At 37.5% G+C, this 15,988-nt stretch overlaps 1 protein-coding gene and 1 pseudogene across 1 annotated transcript; both read right to left on the reverse strand.

Moving 5' to 3' along the window:
- Positions 1-395: 395 nt before the first annotated feature.
- On the reverse strand, positions 396-1,647 carry LOC115732345 (annotated as a pseudogene).
- A 12,888-nt stretch (positions 1,648-14,535) lies between these two features.
- On the reverse strand, positions 14,536-15,589 carry LOC115727587 (F-box protein At2g16300). The gene has a single exon (XM_030657828.2). It carries the CDS (start codon positions 15,583-15,585, stop codon positions 14,536-14,538), a length of 1,050 nt encoding a protein of 349 aa, XP_030513688.2. The 5' UTR covers positions 15,586-15,589.
- Between the last annotated feature and the right edge of the window lie 399 nt (positions 15,590-15,988).

The raw sequence follows: 15,988 nt of genomic DNA on the forward strand, positions 1-15,988 counted from the left end.
GGACGAGAACGTGGGCGAAAATTAACATGGCCTTATTTTTACTGTGACTAGAAAAGATAATCATATCCTTTTTGTAGTTTTGAAATGATAATCCAAGTCAACCAAGCACCTAATTAGATATCCAAGGTTTTTACCTATCTTTCCATGTAGTCCAATTACCTATGTTCATGGAATATTTTATTTTTTTCTTCTAGAGTTTATTGAAAAAATTAGATAAGCATTGGAATTCATTTGGCGGGTTGTTAAGTTCTCTCAACTTTCAGTTACCAAAGTACCCTTCTATTATCAAACTCTATAAGAGTAAAGAGAATCTTAGATATCAATCAACATTTAAAATTTGATATCTCTAGACAATTACCCAAGTAATTTCTCATTTTAATTTTGTGCATGTATCCTTAACTTTGAGATTTAATCCATAATTTCCCGCTAAAAGCCATCCAAACCAATGTCGGACATGAAATCAGTCAATCAAAACTTAAAATCTAAACTGACACCCATAACTAACATATGACAAGGGTGGAGATGGGCCATACCAGCGGATGGGTTTGACGTCAAAATCTTCACACTGTGGAAGAGGGGAATAACAAAATTCAAACATTAAAAGTCAGGTTGGAACCATCCGGCTGCAGTTACGTCGGCGCGGCTTCCAGCTGCATCAAAGTATGTCTCGATTTTTCCGTCCTTCATGCTGTAAGTCTTCATTATCCTATCTCCGTAATCTGGGAAATAGACATGGTTTGGCTTGACCGCCGGAAGGCAAGACTCCGCATTGAACTCCACTGAGAACGAAGACTTGCCACTCAAGAAGAGAGATGCGTTGCCCTAGCTCTTGACCTCTTCCTTAGTTCCCTTCTCCAAATCAACTTTGAAAACTAGGATCTTTTTCACGGGTCCATAATACCCTTCGTCTATCGTCAGAACCACCAGCAATGAGCCCAAACATTCGACGAGGTACGCATAACCTTCAACATTATCCAACCCCAGAACTAGTCGTGATTCCATGCGACACTTTCTCTCATCAAGAGTCATTATTTGATCCTGCGCATCCAAAGCCACAAATAGTCCGTTGTAATAAATCAGTCCATAGAGCACGCACCTAGGCAGATGCTCCACGGGACTCACTACCATCCACGCATCTTCTCCAGATCTGAGAAAGGCAAAACCTGGTGTTCCATAATGAGAGATCATGACTGTGTAGCTCTTGGACAAAGAAGGACTTGAGGACAACGCCATCATGTCAATCCCACCGAGGCTCTCCAAGGAAGGTAGTTTGATGCTGACGCGCGAGGGCGGATTGAAGATACAATACTCATCACCGCGCCCGTCTGACAAGAGTATCCATCCTAGTGCAGACAAGGTCTGGTCAATAGATGCTGGCACACGTGCCGGGTAAATTCTCCCCGTAGATAGGCTAGAGAACTTAGCTGTATGCTTGTATCAACAAGTCATGAGCCACACGGCTTTTGACTTTGCCTTGTAGCTCTCTTTGGAGACAGCGGACTGCCATGAGGTGCACACCATTCCAAAAGCTAAAAAGTCTTCTATAGCCAGTCGAACTGCGATGAGTTCCAGGATCCCTTGTGGGAGTTCTTTCCAGTTTGCCATTTCTGCTCCGCAAACTGAATGATCAATTTGCCTGGTGTTCAACTTCTTTGATGAATTTTCTGCTTAAAAAAAAATCTCTGATGAATTTATTTCTCAAAATTTTATTCCTCGAATGAATGTTCGTGACTCACAAGATATAGTTCCCTCTTGGCTTGATCTTCTAAGATTTAAATCTTTCTATAGTATACATCAAATCTAAAAGATAGTTCTTTTCAAGCTTTTACAAATAATAACCATAAAAAGAAAACATTATTTAATTGAGTGATAAGCGCATCATAATTCTACTGCAAATAATGCTTTTTAAATTTAAAGTCAGATTCGACCAAAAAAACAAATTAAAGTCAGACCTTCCTCATGTGTTTGATGAGTTAAATCCTTCTATTTTCCTGAATAGACAAAACTTCAAATATGTTTCTTTTCTTACATATCTCTTTTTCTCATTTTTCTTCTCATGTGCAAAACGTCTGTTCTTTTCCTCCCCAGTACAATTTGGTGACATGTGCAAATGTGTACATGTGACTAGAGTCACCAACGGTTTTTCTAGAAAGGTAAACCAGATACTTTTACAAAGCGGTTGGGAGAATCCGTTTGGCTCTACGGCACCAGAAATTTTAGGTTTGGAGACTTGATTATGCCGGTATTTTTACTAACTTCCTTTTGGTATCTAATATCGAATGATTTCCTAACTATGATTTCATGCATGCTCAATTTTCAGGTGGGGTAAGATTGAATTTAGGTTTTCATGCAAGTTGTGGAAAAGACTAGTCCTACCAATCGCAATCAAATAATGAAATGCGCAACCAAGGATCCCAGTACGTAGGGATAAAATGCATCAAATCAAGTCATGACATTCCTAGTATAGCCCTAAGGGCTCTGATAAAGTTTGATTAGATTTTGAAAAAGAGTTTGGAATGATTAGAGACAATTTGCCCAAAAGGGGCAAAATCCTCATTTTTGGAAAAATCTGGGGCCAAAGTCATCAAAAATAGGTTGGGCTAGTTGAATGTGTTCCTTTTTTGTGATAATTTTTTATGATTTCAATTTTATTATTTTATTTTTAATTTAAACCTTTATTCTGAAAAAAAATTGGATTGGGCACGTGAGGCTTGTAGGCATCCAACTGGGCTCTGAAATAAAGGATAATATTTTTTAATGGCATTCCTAGTATAGCCTAAGGGCCCAAATAAAGTTTGATTAGATTTTGAAAAAGAGTTTGGAATGATTAGAGACAATTTGCCCAAAAGGGGCAAAATCCTCATTTTGGAAGAATTTGGCCAAAGATTTAGGTTGGGCCATTGAATTGGTTATTTCCTCTTTTTTTTATTTGTTTATTTTTTTTTTTTTAATTTGGAACTCTTTTCTTTGAAAAAAGAACAAGCCCACCGACCACCTGTATTTTCTTATTATTAAGAAAAGGGGTTTTTTTATCCAATTTCTTATTGTTTTAAAATAAACCTAATTTGAATTTTATTTTTTTTTTCCACTTTGAAGACATTTTTCTATTTTATTTTCATTTTTGTTATTTTTTTGTTAATTTTTTTTTTCATCTTTTTATTTATCCAAGTGGACGACAAGCATTGCCAATTTCCGGCCAAATCGCCGGAATGACCAAAACGTGACTAAACCTTACCATTTCTTCCATCTAACTCAACTTGAACTAAAATCTAACCAAAACAAAACTTTCCGGTGTCCTAAACACCCAGTAACAGTCCAGCCAGATAATCCAGAGTCCGGCGACCGTTTGGCTTACGATTTAAACACGACAGGCATCCAAGAAAGTTCGGGAAACTAACCTGAGTGGTTTCGACCGTGAAACACCGTTCGTCGAAGGCCACCGATTCACAGTTTCTGCGAGATCCAATCAAGCTCAGTCAAGGTTCGACTCAATATGCAAAAAAGAGTACGTTCTAGGTCAATAGATATCCTAGATGCAATCCACAACCAAAGGATGAAGAATCGAAGCAAGTACAGCCGTTCGGTTAAAGTTCGGACTCGGCGCTCACTCGAGAATTTTATCAAGCAGTTGACGCGCAGGATTTAAACGTCAAATTATTGTTCAATACGAGATCGAATCAATCAAAGCGGACGATGTGCTCTAGCCCTACGACCTCAAATCTGTACCATCTATCCTTTAGATTCGATCATTTTGATAGAAATCAAACCGATCCCCAAGTCGACCATGAAACAAAGAATAAAACCAGGCCGGGACTGACCTTTTTCACGGGCGACGGTGGTGACACGTCAGTGGCGCGGTGGTTCGCGATCTCTCGTTATCTCTCTCCCTCTCTAACTCTCTAACACCGGCTGGTGTTGGTGTCTGTGAGAGAGAAACTGTGAAGAAGAAGAAGAAGAACGTGGGAGGTTGTTAGAAAGAGAGAGAGAGAGAGAGAGGAGGAGAAAGCCGTTCCCTTTTCTCTCTTTTTTTTTTTTTCCCGCGCTCGTCCCGTTAGAGAAGGGCAGCATCGTGCTTCCGTAAATTTAGCAAACGTGAGGGGCTTCGTGGGAAAATTCGACGCCTGTGTCCGTAACCGTTTTCTTTGGCCATTTTCATCTTTTGAATTTGACATTAGCAACTATTCATTGTTTTGGAACGTGTTCCTTTTATTTAATGAAATAAATGTACCTCTTCTCTCTGGAATTTCACTTTTTGTTCACAGCAAGAATTTTGTTTTCCTTTTTTGGTTCTGCCAAAGAATTTCATTTGAGTTAAAAGTGAGCTTTTTTTTCTGATTTTTTCAGGGGCTATTTTAATTCGACTCTATAATAGAGAAATAAGAAAGATACGATCGGCAAATCCAATAAAAGTTTGAATTTTTTCGTTCATAATGAAAACCTCCATTTTGACTTTGAAAGATGAAATTTTTTCCTCGTTTTTAGTGCCCTGCTCAATTAATTCTTACTCGATGCCATGATAAAGTGCTACAAAAGAATTTAAACAAGTTCTTATTTTTGGCTACTCTCTTGTGTAATCACTGATTTTTTTCGATCGAGACTACCAAGCTCCAAGTACGGAGAAAAACCCACATTAAAGCTATCGCGCCGTCCTCTTTCACTTTCGTCCCTCAAATTCTGGAAATTTTTTCGTCAAATTGAATGAACTCTCCTCCTCTTGCTCCCGTCAACTTATTTGAGTTTTAAGGTTTTTAGTAACAACCTTTTGGCGCTCTCAGCTTGTTACGCAATCTGGACATGCTAACTGGCTAGTCGGAAGTTGCTTGGAAGTCGCCCTTTAGTGACTAGTTTTGTTGGAGATGGCTCGGGTTCAAGCATCGCAGGTTCTGGAGGTCCTTCCTTGCATGCAAGAACGACTGGGAATGGCTATTGAAGCTTGCTTGGCTCCCTGGTTCGGGTTAGCCCGACCCAGCTGACCCGATTTCATGATTTTAGCCCAATTTAGTATCGGTTTGACAAATTTTCACAGATTAAAACTCATAATTAGACTCTAGAACACGTCTAAAACCTAGGAATGATAGCATTTTGTTCAATCGGTCTAATTACCCACGAAAAATTCCAAGTTTAATATAAAAAAAATGGGTGACAATTGACAATTGAAGCTCTCAATGGCCAAATTGTGCTAATTCAACCTTTCCAATGTGTTTAAAATGGTTGATTACTCTTGGTAAGGGTTCAATTTCAAATGATAATGGCCAATTGACCACAAGTTCAAAATGGGGACTAAATTACAATTTCAAATAGGTTCAATTTTTCGACAAAACAAGGTCCAATTTTCAAATGTGTTCAATTTATGAAGTTGATTCGATTAGAATGCAATTAAAGATATTTGAATCAAATGTCACAACTGAATCGAAGTGAAAAGTAGATTAGAACATACTTATTTTGGAATTATGGTTTGACTAGGGACTAAAATGTAAGAAATTTGAAATCAACGACCCAAATGGAATTTTTAGGATTTAAGGTGACTAAAATACAAGTGGACTAAAATAAGACTAATGGTTATTTTTCCATATTTTTCTGCCCACAAATGCTATTTTTCTCATTTTTAGGGTGTTTTCTTATATAAAGAAATACCAAAAATTCCAAAACGTTCAAAAAAAATATTTTATATTCAAAATTAGTTCCTATGGCTTGGCCTTGATTTTTCAATTTTGTGAACTTTTATTGTATTTTTAGTTATTTTTTCTAAATATAAAGGGGATTGAAAATCATATATCAACACCAAGTCAGAGTAAAAAAAAAAAAGGCTAAAAAAAGGAGATTCAGAAAAATGATGACTACATGCATAAATCTATCCCATCATTATAATTTTATTAAGGCCAAACTAGTCGATTCAATTATATGGTCTACATACTCAAAGAGCGAATCTATTTTCCATTTCTATGTTATTTTTAGCTACTACAAACAATATTAGGGATAAGGCTAGCAAATCTCTATTCGTTTGTCGGGATTCGGATGCAAATTAGATTTGTACCTAACAATCTATTAATGGTATATACTTGACAATTATGCGAATAATATTTGCATTATCGATAGTAATTTCTTTGGATTGCTATGGACTATGTGAGACAAGAATACGAGTAGTGAAAATTAATTCTACCTTTTTGATATCAAACATGAAAAGGTAATTAGGTGCTTTTAGTAGTAATCTTTTTATTACAAATGGTGATCTAAATCAACCAAACACTTAGTTTGCTTTCTTTGTTTTTTTTTTTTTTTTTTGGTCAGACACGAAACACCTAGTTAGATATTCAAGGACTCTAACTATCTTTCCATGTTTCATTACTCGTGCCTATGAATTATATTTTGTATATTTCACTTCAGAGCATTTTCGGTGTCCCCTTGCTTAAGGCCAACCTATGAATCTGTTGATTTGTTACCTCTCAAACCACTGGGGGTAGGTTGGGGTGAGCCGGTCGTTCACTGGCCTCTCGACGACTGGCGGTCGCCTTGCCTCGGAGATGATCACTCAGCCTAGGGAGGTCTTTGGCTTCCCTGTCCACTCCCTCCGACATTCACCGGAAAAAGCTTCTCAACGGCCGGGAGGTGACACTTGTCTGTAGGACGCCCCTGTTAAGAAGCTTTTGCCGGCGAACTCTTTGTGGAACTTAGAAAAACTGTGCGCCGAAAGTTGTCTGGCCAATGACTCAAAGCAAGCATTTTCTTTGGAGAATCCTAGGCCAAATTATTTTGACAAACCACAACAAACAAACGTGACAATAAACCAAAAAGAAAAAAGAAAAGAAAAAGTATAGTCAAAATGCAACTTTTTCAACGTACTAATGTGTAATTTTGTCCTTTAATGATATTTACACAAAATATATCAGATCTCATTATAAAGAAAAATTACAAAAGAAATTGGACATGAGTGTACTTATGTTCACTTGCATGATTTTCGAGTGTTTCAATCGTTTGATGATATATATATCTTCCTATTAAGCGAATAGTAGTACAGATATTGACAATAGCAACTCTGTTAGAGATATTGATAGGATCATAATCTTATTTGATTCATTCAAGAGAACTTAGCTATATGGTTGTACCGACAAGTCATGAGCCAGAAGGCTTTTTGACTTTGCCTTGTATGTGTCTTTGGTGGCAGCGGACTGCCATGAGGTGCCCACCCTTCCAGCTATTGGTTTTTGGTTGTAGCTGCTGTTCTGGATCTCTGGTCCATGTGTTGATGATTTGGTTTGCTGGTCTACTGATGATGTTTTCTGAATATCTCTTCTGAAGTCGTTCCCCCTTCTAAGATTTAAATCTTTCTATAGCATTCGTTCAATCTAAAAGATAGTTTCTTTCTAAAGGATTTTACGAATAAAATCCATGAAAGGACTCAAACATTAATTAATTGAGTGATAACCGCACCATAATTCTAATGTAAGCAATGCTTTTTAAATTTAAATTCAAACCTTCGTCCTGCGTTTGATGATTTAAATCCTTCTAACCTTTTTAAATACTTCAGGTTTATTTTTCTGAATAGACAAAACTTCAAATATATTTCTTTCTTCACATATCGATTTTCTTCTATTTCTTCCCATGTGCAAAGCGTCTGTTCTTTTCTTCCCATGGTCATCTAAACGGAAAGAAAATTTGAAATCCTTTAAAAATTCCTGAATTGGAAAAACTATCCCATTAGGATTTAAAAAAAAAAACCCAAATTGTAAAAATATATCCCATCTTTAAAAGAATCTCTAAAAATTCCATCTCCAGCTAACTGGCTCCGCCATGACCCTCAAACCAGCTCTCCGGGAAGACCACTTCGGGAGCATGGCGACTTTCAACCGACACCAATTGATGACTCTCCACCGAAATGAGTTCACGGAATTCTGGTATGGCCTCATGAACAGCGTAATAGTGCAATTCCTATCAATTATTTAGTAAAAGAAACATTTAGTAGGGAAAATCTTGTGCACGTTTTCTAATTAATATGAAGCATGTGTCACAAGATTTGAAATAAATAAAATGTGAAAAATGATGACTAATTCGTTTGGACTCTAGTCTTATGAACATATCACATTTTTATTGTATCAGCGTAGGCGAACAAAATACCAAATTGACCCATTCTGAATCATTGCGACACTAGTGTAAATTCCACATGAAGTGAAGTGTTTTTTTTTTTTCAGTGCCAGGTGAAAGTAAAGGAAAAGCTAAGGAAAAGAAACTTTATTATAATGATGACTACATGCACGTATCTATTCCATCGGCCACCCTTGTCTTGGCTCAACAAGTGGCACAATCGTAATTTCATTTATGCCAGCCCAATCAGTTCAATTGTGTTTGGTCAATTAAATACCTGGAGGACGTTATCAATTTCTCATTCCACATTAGATTAGAACGTGCTAATCTATTTGTGGTTTTAATATGTGATGCTAAGTCTTGAACTCCAAGATTAAACAAAGCACGACTCCAGCTAATTGTGTGGTATATTCCTTGAACCAAACATCAAGTTAGATATCCAAGGTTTCTCACTAGCATTCTCGGCAGCCCAATTATCACCGGATTTTGTGTTTTTGTAGGTGATTCTCTGATTTCTTGACATGCCAAGAAGCAACTTGTCATGTCTCGCTCCTCTACAAAGTTTGAATATCTGCTATGGCTAACACTACAATTGAGATTACTTGGCTTCGTTGTCTCCTTGCTAATGTGGGTATTGCCTCCTTTGCTCCCATTCTCCTTCATTACAACAACAAGAATTCTATTCACATTGCTACAAATCTAGTCTTTCACGAGCGTAACAAGCACATCGATATCGATTTTCATCATGCCTCATCAACTCCGGGCACCCATTATTTCTCTTCCCTTTTGTGGCCTCTACAACTTAGCTTGCCGACTTCATCATCAAATCACTTCCATCACATCAATTTGCTGTTCTTTTTTTCAAACTTTCCTTGGTTGACCCACCTTGAGTTTGCGGGGGTTTTAGATATATTTTGTGTATTAGGATTAGGGTTTTTCTCTTTATTGTATGTATTTACGCTTATACCCTTCTTTATATGTAAATTTATACTAGCCTTATGCCTAGTGGTAATCAAACATTGCATTATTTATTTCTCTAGATCTAACATTTGATGCCCGTAGGCGATTACCTAACAAATCTTATATGTTGATTTTGATGAGCACATATCCTTAACTATTAAATTCATATTTGTTTCTCCTACTTAAAATATGAAAAATTGAAATCTAATCGGATGGTTTCCACCTAAGGATAATCACTTACACTTAAAATTAAGATCTACTTTTCGAAGATTTGAACCGGAAGTCCAAGATTCGATTGGAGATTGAAAATAGAGAACAAAGATTTATATTTGATACATGGATCCAGGAGATTGAGTAATATGAATTGGAGGGTGGGGAAAGGGGAAGGAAGAGAAGAAATGGAGAGACAGAGGTGAAATGGATTAGAAAATACACACAAGTTTGGGGCTGTGCTTTGTGCAAAAAAGAAGAAGAGGAGGAAAACCTCAAATCTGCTCCAGACCAACCCGGCCCGGGTTTTTCAGTTCAGGTCACGTGAAATTAGGGCCGGGTTCAGGTAAGAAAAAACGCAATTCCCTTATGGTTCAGTCGGGGTAGCATGGATCCGACCCAGCCCATTGACATCCCTAGTAAAGAGGACATTAGACATTATTAGTAATTAAGTTTTGATACCCACAGGTGATTACCTAACAAATCTCATATTTTGATTTTGATGGGTACATATCCTACATTATTCGTTTCTCCTACTTAAAATATAAAAAATTAAAATCTAAACTGGGGGGCTACCACAAATAATTCTTCTTTCGATCCAATAACTGGTGCACCTGAAGCTGCTGAAGCATAGTAGGCATTGGTTTATCTTAGAATTCCAAGTCTTTAGAATGATTGCAAGTACAAAGTGGCCGGCAAAGACCCTTTCTTACTATTGGCATATGATAAAGCAACTAAAGCAAAGTTAGGCATGAATAAATTTTATAGCGGCATTCTCTGCAAACGCTTTCAGACCTAGACTCACTGATATAAGTCTTATGTCCGCGAATTAATGGCCTGTGTGCGACCTGGGTTTGACGATCGAAATCTTCATGTTGAGAAATTGAAAAGAAAAATCAGCATTTAGAAAGTTGAAAAATCAGGTTGGAACCATTTGGCTGCATAATAGTGACATCGAGTTCCATAAACGTATTTCCTGACCTTTCCATCGTCCATGCTGTAACTCTTCTTCTTCTTCTTCTTCTTCTTCTTCTTCTTCTTCTTCTTCTTCTCGTATTCCATGAAATAGATGTGGTTTGGCTTGAATCTAGAAAGGCAAGATCCATTGGTGAATTCCGCCGAGAAGGAAGAGGAAAGGCTATCATTTAAGAAGAGAGACGCGCTCCCCAGGCTCTTAACCTCTTTTCCCAGGCTCTTAACCTCTTTCTGAGTTCCCTTCTCCAAATCCACTTAAAAAAACTTGTAATCTGTACCCTTCGCCCAATATCTTCCGAGCCACCAGCAATGAGCCCGAACACTCTAAGAGATACCAACGACCATGAGAATTCTGCCTTAGAACTAGTCGCAATTCCATGCGACGCTCTCTCTCGTTTAGAGTCATTATTCGGTTATTCACATCCAAGGCCACAAATTGCCCATAATAATATATCAGTTGAAGGACATCGGACCAAGGCAGATGTGCTGATGGACTCACTACTGTCCACGCATCTTCTCCATATCTGTGAAAGGCAAACTGTCTTTGCCCACACGGTCGATGAACATAGATCATGACTGTGTAGCTCCTGGATGAAGAAGGGCTTGAGGACAGCGCGATCCTAGTAATTCCAGGGGGGAAGCACCAGGGCAGCACGTGGAATTTGACATTGGAAAGTGACACCCGGTGAAGCTTCCCCAAGGTGGGGAGTTTGATGGTGACGCCCGGAAGCGGATTGAAGATACGGCTCCTGTGGCCACACTTTGACACGAGTATCCATCCTGGAGTAGACAAGGTCTCAGAGGGGAAAATTATACTAGAAGTACCAAATATTTGCACCATCTTTGACGCTCAAAATAATCTGCCCACCAATACAAGTGCGTGAAGAACAGTGAGAAGTTTGAAACATGCACCACAATATCATTCAATTGAAGGTGAAAAAAAGTAAAGCTAGTAAAGACATTTATCAATGTGATATATTGGAGTGTTTTTCCTTTTATATAGATGGCATAGCACGAGACTTTAAAGCCAAGTTTATGAAAGATAGTAAAGATATATCTCAACGGATTAATTATAGAAGAGAATTGATGGCTAGAACTTATTTGAGTGTATTTTTCAATAATTTGGCTATTTTAGACAAAAAAATTGAAGCAATGAATTACAATTACATTGAGTAAATTTGGGGTGGGAAGAATCAACGTGTACGAATTGCACCTGGGAAATTACATATCGAAGGACTTTTGTCTCACCCCCTTTTTATCAGTGCTGACTCCAAAAATTCTTTATGAAAGCAAATTTTGATTCTTAGAGATTTTGTTTTAACTGACATTGTGTTACCCTCAACTTTTGCTGCAAACTGTACATAGAAAACTTCATTAAGACTATACATAGAGCTATATATATATATATAATCTACTCGTTTTTCCTAAAAACTTGTTAATAAAAAAACTTGTTTTTCCTTAACAATAAATGTAAACTACTCATATTTTAAAAAATTGAGTTTTTTTTAATGTTTCCAATGTCTTTTTTTTACGAATCGCATCTATTGATACACGGATTCAAAACATCTCATCCTACAATTGCATAGATCATGTAATCGGAAGAAGCTAATAGAATGAGCCATCTACACCTTTTCCTGAGCCATCCCAATAGCTTACGACTTCCATCTCTCTTCAACCCATAGGATGCAATATCTTTCCAATTCAGGGAAAATTACCAAAAAAGTCATAAACTATTGCAATTATTCCAATTCAATCATAAATTTTTTTTTTACAAATTCAATCCTAAACCTTTTTTATTTGTTTCAATTCAAATTCGGCTTTTCTAGAATTATTAAACAGATATGACCCACAATTATGTGATATGATATGGCATGTTTGTTTATAGGGTAAGTCTAACATAGTAACTTGGAATGATAAAAGGCTTTTGGGCATTATGGATTGACCTTTACTTTTGACTTTTTAAATTATTGCAATTGTGCCAATTCAATGCTAAATCTTTTTTTTTTTTTTTTGCCAATTCATTTTTAAACTTTTTGCATTTATTCCAATTCAATAGAAACGAGCTACAAGTTATGTGATATGATATAGCATGTTTGTTAAGGGTAAGTTTGACATAGTAACTTCCAATGATAAAAGGCTTTTGGGCATTATGAATTGACCTTTACTTCTTGCTTTTTAATACATTTAAATCTTGTGCCGCCCCCACTTTAACTTTTGTCAACTCAAAACATCTAAAATTGCGATGACGGATAAATGGCGACACATAAAGTGGAACATGATATTTTCATAATCTATTTAAACATTGGGTGATGTTTTAAATTTTTAGGGAACACAAAAAATACATTTTGTGCTTATGTTTAATGCAAAAACAAACGAGCTCTTTGCAATTCTAATAAAGTAAAAACTCTAACATTGCCCTACGATTAGTCAATACGCACGTTTATGTATTTTGACCCCCAGTATCTATTAGCAGGTTAATTAGTAAGGGGAAAAAAAAACTCTAGCTCAAAAACAGCCATTTAGAATTGTGGGCATCATAAAATTCATTCATAAACTTTCCAAATTATGTCAATTTAGTTGTAAAATTTTACCTGAAATTCCAATATAGTCCTTCTATTCAAATTTTGCTGAAAATACTGATGTGGTGCCACATAGGACTGCCATCACTAGATTTTCATGTGAACTATTTTCAGCAAAAATTGACTGGAAGGACTACATAAGGATTTCATGGACATGTTTAGTAACAAATTGGAAAAATTGAAAAGTTTCAAACTAAATGGGCCTTCATACAATAACTTTAGGACTAATTGTCTAATTTTTCCAGTTCACGTTATGTAATGTGTTGTGATATGCAATTTGTATATCAATTTGAGTAAATCTCTGCTACTCTTGCCGCTTGGTAATGTAGATGTTGATACAAAGTATCATTTACTGTCATCTAATTGGTTCGATTAAAGGCAGATCATCCAAGCCGAGAGAGGAGATTCACAAAGGATTACTTCCTTATTGCGGATACCGAACCTAAGGTCTCACACTTTTTGAGAAGCAGGATCCGATGGTTGAATTACTCACCCAATACCTTTTTGGTCATAGGGGATCATTTCTATTCATAAGGAGTTGGACCAGTTTCTTAAGTGAAGTAACAATTAAGTGCAATTCCACTTTCATGCACATGAAGAACGATTTAGTACGGAACAAATATTTTCAAGTAATTTCGGTTTGGGTCGAAATATGATGTAGTTTTTTATAACGAATATTTATTTTGTTTTGCTTTGATGATATTATCATATTGGATCGAAAAAATTCCATCGTTGTAAAAGAAGATTGAGCATACTTTGAATAGGAATCGTGGGTAGTACTCTGCTTGATCATTTCTACTAACTAATATGTTCGGCTATACAGCTATAAAAAAAAGTGTTTTGTGACATGTTTAGGTTCGGTTCGGGTTATGCCTCAAACCGAACCGAATCATGTTACTTTACCAAAACTCACCTGAAACAACTCGGCGTTGCACTAGGGGCAAAGCCTAAAATAACAATAGCAGAATTCTGGACTATCCAAAGCCGGTCAGGCCCGAAACCTCTAAGCTCACCTGACCAAAGTCAGCAATCTCAAGTCCCCATCCAAGGCCTGAACCCCTACCCCCTTGCGATGGAACGATCATCAGTAGTTTGCTTTTTCCATTCCAAATGACGATTTAAATCAAGAAAATCGCCGAGTTAGATATCCAATGTTCCTCACTATCGTCCAAATATATCGTTCCATTTTCAAGAGACTGCTAAGTTCTCTTAATCTATTGTCATCTAAAATTTATATCTACTACATATAACAAATTTTCAGATGACCAAATTATCTTTATCTCATCTCATTATAAAATAGTAAAGATGACATTAGACATTACTAATAATTCAGGCCTCGATACCACAAGCGATTAACGAACAAATCTCATATTTTGATATTGATCAGTACATATCCTACACTATACGCTTCTCCTACTTAAAATATAAAAAAATTAATATCTAAACGGGTGGCTACCATAAACAATTTTTTCTTTGAATCCAATAACTGATGTGCCTGAAGCTGCATATTAGGCTTTGGTGTATCTTAGAGTTCCCAGTCTTTAGAATAATTCCCAAGTACAAAGTGGCTGTAAAGACCCTATCTTACCATTGGCATATGTTAAAGCAAATAAAGGCATAAATTTTACAAACAAAAGTGGCGTGCGTGCGTGCGACTTGGGTTTGACATCGAAATCTTCTTGTCGAGAAATTGGACAGAAAAAAACGAAAAATAAATCAACTTTAAGAAAGTTCAAAAATCAGGTTGGAGCCATCCGACTGCATAATTGTCACGGCTAATTGCATAGTTGAATGTCTCGACCTTTCCATCGTCCATGTTGTAACTCTTCTTCTCGTCGTCCAAATCCATGAAGTAGATGTGGTTTGGCTTGATTCCAGGAAGGCAAGATTCAGCGTCGAATTCCACCGAGAAGGAAGAGGAAGAGTGAGCGTTTAAGAAGAGAGACGCGTTCCCCAAGCTCTTTACCTCTTGGTGAGTTCTGTTCTCCAAATCCACTTTGGAAACTCGGATGTTTGTAATGGATTCACCATTCCATGTCGTCCAAGCCACCAGCAATGAGCTCGAACATTCCACGAGATACGGACAACCGCAAAGATCCTCTCGTAGAACTAATCGCAATTGCATGCGACACTTTCTCTCGTTGAGAGTCATTATTCGGTTACACGCATCTAAGGCCACAAATAGCCCGTTGTAATAAATCAGTTGATGGACGTGGAACCGAGGCAGATGCGTCGGTCGGCTCACTACCGTCCACGCATCTTCTCCTGATTTGTGAAATGCAAACCCTGATGAAAAGCTATAAGACATGACTGTATAGCTCCTGGACAAAGAAGGGCTTGAGGACAGCGCGATCTTGTTGATCTTGATTCCAGGGGAGTCCCACTGGAGCCTCTCCAGCCCTAGTTCCGCAGTGAGACCTGATTTGTGGCGACGTTTCTCCAAGGTCGGCAGCTCGATGCGGATGCCCGAAAGTGGATTGAAGAGACTGTCCCGGTCCCCATTTGACACGAGTAGCCATCCTGAGGGAGACATGGTCTGAACTCGAGATGCTAGCAACTGAAAAATTCTGCCACCAGAGGGGCTGAAGAACTCAGCTTTTCGCTCGCCCACATGAGTCATGAGCCACGGGGCTTTCGACTTCGCCTTGTATGCCTCTTTGGCGGCAGCGGCAGCGGACCGCCATGAGGTGCACACCCTTCCAAAAGATAAATAGTCTTCTATGGCTAGGCGACGAGCGATGAGTTCCAAGACGTCCTGTGGGAGTCCTGCCCAATTCGCCATCACTTCTTCGTAGATTGTATGATCAATTTGAGAATTTACTCCCCGAAACACCATGCGTGTCCTTTCTTATGTGTCGCAGGACAATTTTTGGGGATTCACCTTCCTTTTCCGTATAGGATTACCCCGATCTAACTACGTCTGTCAATATTCTATTTCACAAATCTCATTGCTTTTTTTCTAATATATTGAATGAATATTCCTTTTTCGTAGCCTGGCAAGATACAATTTTCTCTTGGTTTGATATTTTAAGATTTTAAATCTTTCTACAGCACACAACAAATCTAAAATGAAAGTTTCTTTTTCAATCTTTAACAAATAAAATCCATAAAAAAAAAAACCGATACAGACTATTTAATTGAGTGACAACCGTACCATAAGAACAAATGCTCGAGACTGTAATTTG

Source organism: Rhodamnia argentea, chromosome 3 (genome assembly GCF_020921035.1).
Source record: "Rhodamnia argentea isolate NSW1041297 chromosome 3, ASM2092103v1, whole genome shotgun sequence".
NCBI classification, from domain to species: Eukaryota; Viridiplantae; Streptophyta; class Magnoliopsida; order Myrtales; family Myrtaceae; genus Rhodamnia; species Rhodamnia argentea.